At 60.4% G+C, this 13,328-nt stretch overlaps 1 protein-coding gene across 1 annotated transcript; it reads right to left on the bottom strand.

Annotated features, from left to right (window-relative positions):
• Positions 1 to 5,815: 5,815 nt before the first annotated feature.
• On the bottom strand, positions 5,816 to 10,195 carry LOC122384176 (uncharacterized protein K02A2.6-like). The gene has a single exon (XM_043371256.1). The coding sequence runs from the start codon at positions 10,193 to 10,195 to the stop codon at positions 5,816 to 5,818; it is 4,380 nt and encodes a 1,459-aa protein (XP_043227191.1).
• Positions 10,196 to 13,328: the final 3,133 nt, after the last annotated feature.

The raw sequence follows: 13,328 nt of genomic DNA, 5'->3' as shown, positions 1-13,328 counted from the left end.
TGGGTTAGGCCCTTTCGGTCGAATGAGACCATTTCAGAGTCGGGAGGATGATAGGATTGTCGTACTGCGCTGTGGGTAGCGCGTGGCTGGACGGACGGTCTGTGACAATCTATTGATCTGTGGCTGATCTATTAGAGTGTCCGTCCGAGAGCCGTACGACGGCTGACAGAGCCTGGGGGTCGCGAACTGGTGTGGTAACCGTTACGCCCACCTGGGACGCCCGAGTCGGTACGGCACTTGCGGTGTCGTAACCGGATCGGCGGGAACCAGCAGAACGCTGTTGGACTGGCGGTGAAAGTCGGAACCGAGCACTCGCCCACCAGTGGGGCGTCTGGTCGAGCAGGTCTACCCGCTAAGGCAGCCTGAGCACGAACCAGTGGCAGGGTCCGATCAATGACCGTGGTCCGACCAGGGTGTCAGCGCAATGGCCAGTCAGAGGCGTCTTTAAGGGCGCGGAAGCCCACCTCGGTCGACTGTGGCCGGTGCAACCTAGTCAGGTCGTTTGTGTGAATCTCCGTGTTCTTCCCTCGCCTCAGAGTAGCCGCTCTTCTCCAAATGCCCGAGCCGTTTTCTATGTGTATTTGTCTTGTAGCGAACAGCAGAGTCGAGAAACGAATTGACAATGTCGCCGAAAACCGCGGTCATATGCTGGCCGTCCCTAGTACTACCAATATGCCCGCAGGCGCGGCGAGAGACAAGCTCAACGTATGAGTCACCGTCCGGCTGCCGGGAGAGCCCCTACCGCGACCTTTGTCCACAGTCATGACGTCACGACAATGGGCTCCTAAACGTACGGGCAGCGGCCGCCTCAGGGGTGCCGCCGTGACCTTTGCACGACACGTTCTATAGCGTATGGCACAGCGGTTACTAGGAAGGTTGAGGCCAGCGGCAGGCCGGTTTACAAATAACAAACAAACTTGACGCGCAATTGACAACAGGTAACAGATTAATTAATAAGGCGGTGACAATATAAATAAAAATGACAACATGAAATGACAAATCGCATAGATGACAAATCGCATAGATGACAAATCGCATAGATGATCCCTACAGTACCCCCTCGCCAGACATGTCGCGGACAAAAGTGACATGGCGATATCTTACCGGAGGTCGTATGACGCGGCCGGAGCGGGTCGTCCGTAGTATCGGCCGAGGCTGCAATGGTGCAGCGTCAGCCCGAGCGACGGCTGCAGGGCGATTTGGTGCGTCACCGTAGATCAGAAGCTCCGGGCCGCTGGGCTCATTGCTGAGCGGTGGCGCGGCCGGCGGGCCGCTGGACTGAGTACCGTGCGGCTGCACAGTCGGCAGGTCAGACTGTCGATGACCGGATTCGTCTGGCGTCTCCAGGAAGGCGGCCTTACACCGGTCGATGCTGATGACTTCCTTTTTCTGTCGACGGTCGATGGTGATGGTTTTGGTGGTCCTTTCGGTAACCGGGAACGGTCCGTCGTATGGAGCGTCCAGCGGGTAGCGGTGACAGTCCCTGCGCACGAAGACGTGTGTCGCCGTCTGGAGTGCCGTTGGGACGTACGTGGCGCGCTGGACCGGACGTGGGAGTGTCGGCCGCACCTGAGACATGGCGCGCTTCAGGTCTTGTACGAAGCCGGCCGGTGATGCTGCTGAGGCTTGGCTGCTGATGAAGAACTCGCCGGGAAGCCGCAGTGAGGAGCCGTACACCAGCTCGGCTGACGTCGCCTGCAGGTCCGCCTTGATGGTGGAGCGGATGCCCAGGAGCACCAGCGGCAGCACGTCCGTCCATGACGTAGCGTGGTGTGCACGAAGGCTGGCCTTCAGCTGGCGATGCAGGCGTTCCACCATACCGTTGCAGGCCGGGTGGTAGGACGTCGTCCGAGTTCGCTGGCAGCCCAGGAATCGCTGTAGCTCCGACCAGAGGGCCGACTCGAACTGGGCGCCTCGGTCCGTCGTGATGATGGACGGAACGCCGAATCGGGCGATCCAGTGCTCGAGGAAGGCGCGGGCGACCGTGGTGGTGCGGATGTCCGGCAGAGGGATGGCTTCTGGCCACCGAGTGAACCGGTCGACGCACGTCAGGAGGTACGAGTGCCCTCTTGACGGCGGCATCGGGCCGACGAGGTCCACGTGGACGTGGTCGAAGCGTTGCTGAGGTGGCTGGAAGGTGCCGACGTCAGACTTGGTGTGCCGGCCGATTTTGCAGCGCTGACAGGCGAGGCAGGTTCGGGTCCAGCGGCGCACGTCGCGATCCATACCAGGCCAGACGAACCGCTTAGAGACGAGCTTGACGGTGGCCTCGACGCCAGGGTGCGACAGGTCGTGCAGAGCCTTGGCGAAGGGCCGGCGCAGAACCACTGGGAGGACCGGCCGAGGCGATCCGGTGGACTCGTCGCAGAGCAGACGGAGTCCATCGCCGACCGGAATGTGGCGCAGGCGCAGTGAGGTGTCTGAGGCCTCGAGGTGTTCCAGCGAGCCGTCTTCGGACTGGGCCTTGGCGATGGCAGCGAAGTCGGCGAGCTGGGGTCGCGGCTGGGCCACCATCGAGACCGTGCGTGACAGCGTGTCGGCGACCACGTTGTCCTTGCCAGGGACGTGGCGGATGTCAGACACGAACTGGCCGATGTAGTCCAGGTGGCGGACCTCTCGTGGCGAGTAGCGGTCGGACGAGGAGCCGATGGCCGTTACCAGCGGGCGGTGGTCTGTAAAGACGATTGCCGACCGGCCTTCGATGGAGTGTTTAAAATGCCGGACGGCCAGGTAGATGGCGAGTAGCTCACGCCCGAACGTGCTGTATTTCTTCTCCGAAGGCTGGAGCGTTTTCGAGAAGAAAGCGAGGGGCTGCCACTCGCCGGCGACGTGCTGCTGGAGGACGGCGCCCACTCCGCAGTCCGAGGCGTCGACGAAGAGGGCGAGCGGCGCGTCCGGGACTTGGTGTGCGAGATGTGTCGCCGTGGCCAGGGCGTCCTTGACGTTCTTGAAACGCTGTCGCGCCGAGTCTGTCCACGTGACAGGCGCTCTCGAGCGTTTTGCCTTGTGGGTGATTAAGGCGTGCAGAGGTTGCAGGAGCTCGGCTGCCTGGGGGATGAAGCGGTGGTAGTAGGCTACCATCCCCAGGAACCTCCGTAGCTGGGACTGAGTGGTCGGTTCCGGGAAGTCTTTGATGGCCTCGACTCGTCCAGGCAGTGGGCGGACGCCGTCGGCGTCTACCGAGTGGCCGAGGAACACCACCTGCTCCTGTCCCAGGACGCACTTGTGCCTGTTGACGACGACGCCGTAGGTGTTGAGGCGCTGAAGCACTTGGTCCAGGAGCTGTAGGTGGTGTTCGGCAGTCGGGCTGGCCAGCAGAATGTCGTCCAGGTAGACGAAGCAGCCCGGTATGCCGCGGAGGACCTCATCCATGAAACGCTGGAAGGTCTGTCCGGCGTTTCTGAGGCCGAACGGCATCCGAACGCATTCGTAGAGGCCGAACGGTGTCGTGATGGCTGTCTTGGGGACGTCGGCAGGTTCCACCGGGATCTGGTGGTAAGCCTTCACCAAGTCAATGGTGCTGAAGACGGTGCACCCATGTAGGTCGGCTGAAAAGTCCCGCAGGTACGGCAGCGGGTAGCGGTCTGGTACGGTGCGGGCGTTCAGCGCTCTGTAGTCGCCGCAAGGACGCCACTCGCCGGGTCTCTTCTTTGGCACCATGTGGAGTGGAGTTGTCCAGCTGCTGCTCGACGGTCGAATGATGCCTTGCTGGAGCATCTTGTTGAACTCAGCACGTGCGATTTGAAGGCGCTCCGGCGGGAGGCGTCGCGGCCGCTGGTACACCGGTGGACCCTTAGTGACGATGTGGTGCGTCACGTTGTGCTTCACCGGTGTTGGTCCAGGTTTTGGTGAGGTCACATCCGGGTACCGGGCGAGGACAGCTGCGAAGCGAGCAGCAGCCTGCTCCCGGACGAGACGCACTCCGATGGAGCACAGCCGTGACCGCTCGGCGCTGGCGCAGACGGTGCCGTCCCGCAGGAGACGCTGGTTGGCAACGTCCACGACGAGGTGATGTGCGGCCAGGAAGTCGGTGCCCAAGATGGGTGTGGTGACGTCAGTGACGAAGAATCGATGTTTCAGGCGGTGCTGCTGACTCAAGGTGACGTCCAGCAGGCAGGTGCCGTGCACCGCGATCGGTGAGCCGTTTGCCGCGACGAGCTGCTGGCTGACAGGAGCAGGGGTCAGCGTAGACCCGTTGGGCAGGCAGCGGCGAGGCAGCACGCTGACCTGCGCCCCGGTGTCGACTAGAAATTGCCGGTCCGTCTCCGTGTCCCTCACGAAGAGTAGTGGCGCGGCAGGAGGGGCGCCCGTGCTTTGCGCCATTAGCACGGGGCGCCTCAGTTTTCCGAGGCGATCCAGGAGCACGGCAACTTGCATCGGCGCGCTTGGGCGCCGAATCGCTGGTGGTACCAACACAGCGTGTTGTCGTGCGGCGGCGTTGAAGGACGAGCCGGTGACGGGCGGCGTGACTGGCGAGATGCCTGGCGCGGCCGGGAACGGCTGCGGTCGCGTCGCACGGCGTCCTCGAGTCGTCGGTTGCTGGCCTCCAGGCGCTCCATCTTAGCGACCAGGGAGGCGATGACGGTGTCCAGCGCAGGGGTTGCAGCTGGCGCTGGGGCTGTCACTGCAGCAGCGATGGGCGGTGCCGGCTGTGTGTACGGCTGTGCCGCGATCGCTGATAGCCGTGGGTCCGGTCCGCTAGCTTCCAGATACCGGTCGGCCGCTTCTGCCAGTGCGTCAAGCGTGCTGTCGGCTGGCAGGAGGGCGAGGGCAGCACGGACGGGCTGCGGTAGCCGTTGTTGAAAAAGGGTACGGAAGAGCTCTGTATCAACCGGGGCGTCCCCGGCTGCGGCTAGCTCGTTGCGCATTGAGCGCAACAGCGCCGTCGGCTTCTGATCGCCGAGCTGTTGGCGGCCGAGCAGGGCTTGTAGTCGGTCGGCGCGTGACTGTGCCAGGCGGGCTTGGAGCGCCGCACACAGCACGTCAAAAGACCGAGATGACCGGATGACGTCCTTGACCTGGACGGCGATGTTGGCGGGGAGGTTTGCGACGAGGAGCTTAAACCTCAGCTCGTCGGAGTCGACCCCGCTGACGTCGAAAGCGCACTGCACCTGCAGTAGCCACAGGTCGGGCTCTTCCGGAGAGTATGGTGGTAGCCGGAAGCTAGCCATGGGCCGATGAGTTGACTCGGAGGCTGAAGCTGGAACGCTGGCTGGGTCTTGAGCTGCGGCGCCGGACTGTGCGCTGTCCGCGGGCATGACGAGAGGCTAAGGTCGAACAACGGGGATCACGTCGGGGTCACCAATTGTCGTACTGCGCTGTGGGTAGCGCGTGGCTGGACGGACGGTCTGTGACAATCTATTGATCTGTGGCTGATCTATTAGAGTGTCCGTCCGAGAGCCGTACGACGGCTGACAGAGCCTGGGGTGTTCTGTCGTGGTCTCAGTCCCCGCGCACAGACCGGGCGGAACGGTACGAGATGTATTCCTCGTTCTCGGCTCAGTGCACGCGTAACAGGCGATACGTTATACGTTCCCCCTCGCCGGGCGCCGGTGCGCGACTGACGTCACAGCGCCAACCCGCGATTGGCGCGCCCCCGACGGCGTCCGCACAAACTCCCGGTTATTAACACCGCGCAGAGGTGGCGCGACGCCACACCCGGCCCCCCTTACTAATGAACAAACTTCCCCACTTAGAAAGGAGAAACAGGTAGTAAGATGAAAAGCAAACCAACGCGGATCTACGCAATATAGCTCGCGTCCACACATATTTAACTGACCATACAGCGATTCCCTAGCTCGGGGCGCATTTCTACTCACACCTCCGCGATCAGACGGCGCGTGGGCTTGCGCTGTCTGTTGGAGAGGCGGCGAGCGGTTTCGTTGGCGGCACCATCTCGGGCTACGCCGCCGGAGCCTGTCACCTCACCGGCGCCGCCGCCCTCGACACTGGAGGCGCCGGTCGGCATGCCCGAGCCGCCGTCACGTGCCGCACACGCCTCCCCGGTGTGCGCGCTGCTGCTGCTGGCCGCTCCGACACTTGCCGCCGAGCTCGAACCGGCGGCCGCTGCTCCGTCGCCGACCGGTGAGCTCGAACCGGCGGCCGCTGCTCCGTCGCCGACCGGTGAGCTCGAACCGGCGGCCGCTGCTCCGTCGCCGACCGGTGAGCTCGAACCGGCGGCCGCTGCTCCGTCGCCGACCGGTGAGCTCGACCCGGCGGCCGCTGCTCCGTCGCCGACCGGTGAGCTCGCGCCGTCACGGCTGACGGCCGCGCGTGCGGTCTGGCCGCCGTCCGCCCACTGACGTTCATGGGGAGGAGCCAGTCCGGCCCGCCTGGTGACTCCGCTGCCGCCGCCGCCGCCACTGTCCCCTCCTGCCTCGGGTGAGGCGCCGCTGGGAGGGCGCTTGCTGCCGTCGTTGCCGGGGGCGGCAGGGTGGCCGTCCGCTGCCAGTAGCTGATCCGCATGTCGGGACCACACCGCGCCGCCGATGTCCACTTCGTAGGACACAGGCCCGGGCCGTGCCACCACCGTGCCCCGGGTCCACTTTTGTCGGCCGCCGTACGCGCGGGCCCACACGGCCGCCCCCAGCCGGAACTCGCGCGCTCGGCCACCCGCTGCCAGTTGCTGTTCCACCCGGGCCGCGCGCAGAGTGGCGTCGGCACACGGCACCAGCAGGTTAAATCGTGTGCGGAGATTCCGGCCGTAAATCATCTCCGCTGGCGTCCGCCCGGTCACAGCGTGTGGGGTTGAACGGTACGCGATCAGGAATCTGGCTAGCGCCCGCTCAGGTGACACGCCCGCCTCCGCCGCCGCCTTCAGGCCGTTTTTCAGCGTACCAACGGCCCGCTCCGCCAGCCCATTGGACGATGGGTGGTACGGCGCCACTCGCGTGTGTCGGATGCCGTTCGCCGTCATGAACGCGGCGAACTCCTCGCAGGCGAACTGAGGACCATTGTCACTCACAAGCTGCACCGGGAGTCCCAGTCGAGCGAACACCGTGCGCAGTGCCGCCACCGTCCGCTCCGCCGTGGTGCTTTTCATAGCCAGCACCTCCAGCCACTTGCTATAGCTGTCCACGATCACCAGGTAGCTGTAGCCCAGCAGCGGTCCGGCGAAGTCCACATGGACTCGCTCCCAGGGCCCGCCGGCCGGCTCCCATGGGTGACGGATAGCGTGAGGTGGCTCCGCGCGCTTGGCTGCGCACGCCGCACAGTCCCGAGCCGCCGCCTCCAACTCCGCATCCAGACCGGGCCACCAGACAAATCTCCGTGCGAGCTGTTTCATCCGGGCGCACCCGAAATGTCCCTCGTGTAGCTCGTTCTTCACCTGCGTGCGCAGGGCCCGCGGAATTACGATCCGGCCGCCCCACAGCACGCAGTCTGCGTCCGTTGACAGTTCCTCCTGGCGGGTTTTGTACGGGACGAGGTCAGGATCCACGACTGCGTCCCAGCCCGATCTGACCGCCGCCAGTACCCTGGCCAGTACTGGGTCTCGGCGGGTGGCCGCGGCGACGTCCCTGGCTGTCAGCGCCGGTCCGTTCTCTGTCATGAACAGCACGCTGTGTCCATTGGAGTCGGCCTCCTCCTGCGTCGCCGCCTGCTCGTCCACCCGGCTCCGCACCGGCAGTCGGGAGAGAGTGTCGGCCACTCTCATCTCCTCCGTCCTGCGCAGCTCCACCCGGTACTGGTAGGCCGCCAGCTGGAGAGCGTACCGCTGCATCCGGGCTGCGGCGAGCGATGGCAGCTCTCTGTCCGGGCTCAGTATCCGAGACAGCGCTCTGTTGTCCACGACCAGCGTGAACGGTCTGCCGAACAGGAACTGATGAAATCGGCGGATGCCGAACGAGACTCCAGCCGCCTCCTTCTCCACCTGCGCGTATTTCCGCTCCGTCGGAGTCAGTGTTCGTGACGCGTAGCTCACGGGTCGCTCCAGCCCGTCCGGCGTCACGTGGACCAGAGCGGCTCCCAGCCCGGTGGCGCTGGCGTCCGTCACGAGCTTCAGAGGGAGTGAGACGTCGTACCTCATCAGCACTGGCGGGGAGGACAGCATCCTCTTCACCCTGCTCACAGCCGCTGAGCAGGCCGCCGTCCACCGCCACGACACGCCCTTTTTTAGTAGGGCGTACAGAGGTGCCAGGACCGTGGCGAGGTCCGGCAGCATCCTCTGGTAGTAGCTGACCGATCCGATGAACGATCTCAGTTGATCGACGTTGGTCGGTTCTGGTGCCTCCTTCACTGCCCTGGTCTTGTCCTCCAGTGCCTTCAGTTCAGTAGCAGAGACCTCCCATCCCAGGTACGTGACCTTCTCGGCGTTAAACACGCACTTCTCTCTCTTCAGACGCACCCCGTTCGCCTTCAGACGCTCCAGCACTTTGTCCAGCCGCTCCACAAGCTGCTCCTCCGAGTCTGCAGTCACCAGCAGGTCGTCCAGGTAGCACACGACCCCCTCCAGTCCATCAGTCACCTGGTCAATGACCGACTGGAACAGAGCTCCACATGTGGCAATGCCGTAGGGCAGGCGGTTCATCCTGTAGGCGCCCCGCTGTGTTGTCACAGTGGTCATGTCCTTCGACTCCTCTGTCAACTCACACTGTTGATAGGCGCATTTACAGTCCAGTTTGGCGAACCTTTTGCCCTTGATGCAGGCAAACAGCTCCTCTGGAGTCCTGAGTGGGTGCCGGACAGGCTCCAGCTGCGGGTTGACAGTGATGCGGTAGTCTGCACACAAGCGCACACCGTCCTGCTTCGGGATGGGCACCAGCGGTGTGCCCCACCCGGAGTAGACTCCTGCTTCCACCCGTTCAGCGATTCCTTCCTCCACCCAGCGGTCCAGTTCCCTGTCGACCAGCGGCTGCAGGGCAAATGGTACAGTTCTTGCCTTCCTGTACACTGGTTTGGCACCTTCCTTCAGCTTCAAGCTGATCTTGATCGGCACCCTTCCCAGTTCTTCACTGAAGACCTCCTGGTGTCTTGCCAACACATCCTCCAGCTGCTGCTCCCTCTTCAGCTGCAGCACCCCGTGTGGGGTCAGGCCCAGGGCTGCCATCCATTCCCTGCCCAACAGGTTCACTGGCTTAGGGAAGTCGACCACCACCAGACGCAGGTTCTTCTGTTTTGTGCCACGCTGAACCTTCACCACTGCCTCACCCTTGACAGGGATGGCATGTCCAGTGAACGACGACAGCACTAAGTCCGATCTCTGTAGGCACAGACCTGGAACACTGCTGTCCGATCCTATGATGGTCACTGGGCTTCCCGTGTCCACCACAAACTCCATGTCCGTGTCGTTGACCTGTAGGGTCATCTTCAGTGGGGCCATGTGACTGGCCTCTGACCCCTGACCCTGCTGCACACACCACAGCTCTGTCTCGGACTGGGACACTTCCTGCACTGGGACAGGAACTACCTTGCTCTTGCAGTTTTTCTTGAGGTGTCCGGGCTGTCGGCACTTGTAGCAAACCGGACCACGCCCCTGCCGCTTTGTCGGTGTCCTCTGTTGCTGCTGCTTCGGCTGCTGCTGGCACTCCGCTCTCCTGTGGCCCGGCTGGCCACAGCGGTAGCAGGTCAGCTGACGCTCGGCCACCAGCTGAACAGGCTCAGCCGCTGGGCCGGCTGCCCCCGCCACCAGCTGTCCCGGTTCAGCCGCTGAGCTGGGGCCCCGCATCTGCTCAATGAGAGCCTCCGTCCGCTCCATGGCAGTAGCAGCAGCCACCACATCCTGCAGGGTGAGCTGGTCGCCCCGCTCAGCAGCCCGCTGCAGCAGCCGCTCCTGTAGCTTACCCTTGGTGCCGGCCAGGCATTGGTTCCGGACCTCCTGGTCCACACTCTGGCCAGTGAAGCCGCATCGGTTCGCAGCCACCCGCAGCCGTGCCAGGTAGGCCTCGAATTTCTCACCAGCCTCCATCCGGATAGTGCTGAAGGCCAGTTTTTCCGCGATGGTGTTGCGGGCAGGGGTGAGGTACGCCCTCAGCTTGGCCTTGCTGATCTCATACGCCCCCTCCACCCCGACCGGCTCTGGCAGCGTGCCAAACACCTGTTGCAGATCCGGACCGATCAGATGCAACAACATGGCTCGCTTCCGCGCCTCGCTGGTCACATCCAAAGCATCCAGGTAGAGGTCCACACTCGTCAGCCACCTGTCGAAGTCACCGCCCATCACGAACCGGTCCACCCCCGGGAGCATGGGCGCCGCCATGATTGTTTTGTTCCGGCCGACCTTGACCGTCCAACCGCTGAGCAGCAGTCAGCTGACGCACCCGCCGACGGCCAGCTGGCGGCTGTGTAGTTCCCCGCCGCTCCGCACCGCGGCGCTGGGTGCTGCTGCCCCAAAATGGCGTCGGTCCGTCAGTGACGTCACAACCCGGGTCTCGGTCGCACCACGGTTCAACCCGCCGCAGGCCACGGGTCTCCGGCAAACTGCCACCCGCACCGCACGAACCGTCACGAGTCCCGCACGTCCCCAGACCGTCCACGGCACTCCGCCACACGCCACTGGCACGTCCGAGTCCGCGACACTACCGCGCCCCGACCACGCGCCCCGCCGGCCGCCGCACCGCACCGCCGCGCTTAGAACCGTTCGACTCGTCGCCAAGGTGTTCTGTCGTGGTCTCAGTCCCCGCGCACAGACCGGGCGGAACGGTACGAGATGTATTCCTCGTTCTCGGCTCAGTGCACGCGTAACAGGCGATACGTTATACGTTCCCCCTCGCCGGGCGCCGGTGCGCGACTGACGTCACAGCGCCAACCCGCGATTGGCGCGCCCCCGACGGCGTCCGCACAAACTCCCGGTTATTAACACCGCGCAGAGGTGGCGCGACGCCACACTGGGGGTCGCGAACTGGTGTGGTAACCGTTACGCCCACCTGGGACGCCCGAGTCGGTACGGCACTTGCGGTGTCGTAACCGGATCGGCGGGAACCAGCAGAACGCTGTTGGACTGGCGGTGAAAGTCGGAACCGAGCACTCGCCCACCAGTGGGGCGTCTGGTCGAGCAGTAGGGTTGTTCAAAAAAACCGAATTTTGGAAAAGTATACGGGCTCATGGCTCGTGTGGTGAGGTATTCTTTTCTGAGTCCAACGATGCCCTTTTTTCCGAAAAATATTAACTGCTTCATGCTCCCCAAACGGCTTGAAGAGGACCATGTCACGCCCGGCGACCGGCCGGTGTCAATAAGGGCGAGAATTCCCCGCCGCGCGAGAGTGGAGGCGCCTTATCGGCACCGCGCGCCACGACATCTACCGGGCGGCCGGCCGGCCGGTGGTGGGAGGGAATGAATGCGTGGTCTTCTTTCACATGATAGGGGTGCGCTAGCCAAGTATTGTGGGAGCGGAAAGCTTCAGTGCAGCATCGTTGCCTCTGCTGCGGTGTTCTGTGTCGATGGTTCAGAAAATAGGCCAAACAGAACTAAGAAAAGACTCAATGCATAACGCCCGTGACACAGGGCGCAGCTGCCACTCAACGAACCATATCGCTTTGTTCATTAGTCAAGAAGAGAACTCTGAGCAACAGCACAGCTGTTTGCACTGCTGTTGACAACTTACATTGCTTTTAGACATGACGGTGGCTAGCAGCCCACATATGCTGTTGCCAACTGTATGCGAGAATTTGAAGTTTACTAAGAACAGCAGGAGCTGGCAAGGTGCAAGGACAGAATATGGAGACCCCGACATCGACGTTAAGTTTAACTTACATTTGCAGTTAAAAAAAAGGATGACATGCCCGGGAATGATGCGGTGGCCATTCTGATTTATGACGAAGTTGGGCGTGAGTAGAGATAATAACGGGAGTACACATACAAGTCAAGCGCCCCTCAATCCAACCCCCCGTGTCCACCGATGTCGTTCAAGATCCGAATCCAGAGCAGGCATAGAGCATGGCTCTGCCCTGACGTGACATATCCCCGGCGTGTCACGACGGACAGACCATTACCTCGCCTGTATAAATACAACAATGTATACAGTACCTATACCTTACCTATTTCCACGTCTCATTTTGACTTTTGAGGCGAGAACTAGAAGCGATCAGCGTCCAGTTCAACTTCGACGAAGACTCGTATTCAGACCCGGCAAAGAGAGCACGGCTCCCCAGTAAAAAATACCATTTGAAACCATTAGGATTTACCAATTGGTTTCAAATGTGTCAAATGGTTTGAAATAGGTTCTAATGGTTTTTATGACCATTTGAAATGGTTTCCAATTGGTAATTTCCCAATTGGTCTGAAATGGTGTTTTCCATTTGGTCCCAATTGGTTTTGAAATGGTTTCCTAATGGAAAATAAATCCCATTTGATTTCAAATGGTGTTTTCCATTTGATCCCAATTGGTTCCAAATGGAATAAAACCATTTCATTCCAAATGGTGTGTCCCATTTGGTCCCAATTGGTATCGAAATGGTTTCCAATTGGTAATTTCCCAATTGGTCTGAAATGGTGTTTTCCATTTTATCCCAAATGGTATGTCCCCAATTGGTATCGAGATGGTTTCCAATTGGTAACTTCCCAATTGGTCTGAAATGGTGCTTTCCATTTGATACCAATTGGTTCCAAATGGAATAAAACCATTTCATTCCAAATGGTGTGTCCCATTTGGTCCCAATTGGTATCGAAATGGTTTCCAATTGGTAATTTCCCAATTGGTCTGAAATGGTGTTTTCCATTTGATACCAAATGGTATGTCCCCAATTGGTATCTAATGGTTTCCATTTGAAAGAAACTCCCATTTGATCTCAAATGGTTTTTCCCATTTGATCTCAAATGGTTTTTCCCATTTGATCTCAAATGGTTTTTCCCATTTGATCACAATTGGTGTCCAATTGGTCTCCAAATGGAAGAAAACCATTTCATCCCAAATGGTTGTCCCATTTCATCCCAATTGGTGTCGAAATGGTTCCCAAATGGAAAAGCAAATCTGTTTTGAAATGGTGTCTCTCATTCTATTTCAACTGGTGTCGAAATGAAAAATGCATTTGAAAAACATTCAAGGGTCGTTTTAGGCAAAAAAACATACCTACTTATATGGCAATAACTTTTATTCCATGAGATGAAGAAAAGCAAAGTCCGAACCGTAGTCGGAGCTGGAGTCAATTTTTGAGTCAGAGTCGGAGTTAGAGTCATAAATCCACCACTTTGCAGCCCTGTTTCCAGATGTGTGACAAGTATGCTTCAAAAGTGTTTCTACCTTGATGGTCTCTAATGGTTTCAAGTGTGTTTTGAATACGGACTGGGTATCTATTAGTTCCCAATTGGATTTAATATACCCTGCCCAATTGGTACCCTAATGGTTTCTAATGGTTTTTAAACACATACTTAAATAATAGACTTAGAGGTAATG

This window comes from Amphibalanus amphitrite, unplaced genomic scaffold (assembly GCF_019059575.1).
Source record: "Amphibalanus amphitrite isolate SeventyFive unplaced genomic scaffold, NRLGWU_Aamphi_draft 000183F_arrow, whole genome shotgun sequence".
NCBI classification, from domain to species: domain Eukaryota; kingdom Metazoa; phylum Arthropoda; class Thecostraca; order Balanomorpha; family Balanidae; genus Amphibalanus; species Amphibalanus amphitrite.
This window is presented reverse-complemented; position numbering and strand designations above follow the sequence as displayed.

What these genes read in the sequence shown, in the direction of transcription:
- LOC122384176 (XM_043371256.1), bottom strand. Translation starts at nt 10,195, where the DNA reads ATGGCGGCGCCCATGCTCCCGGGGGTGGACCGGTTCGTGATGGGCGGT.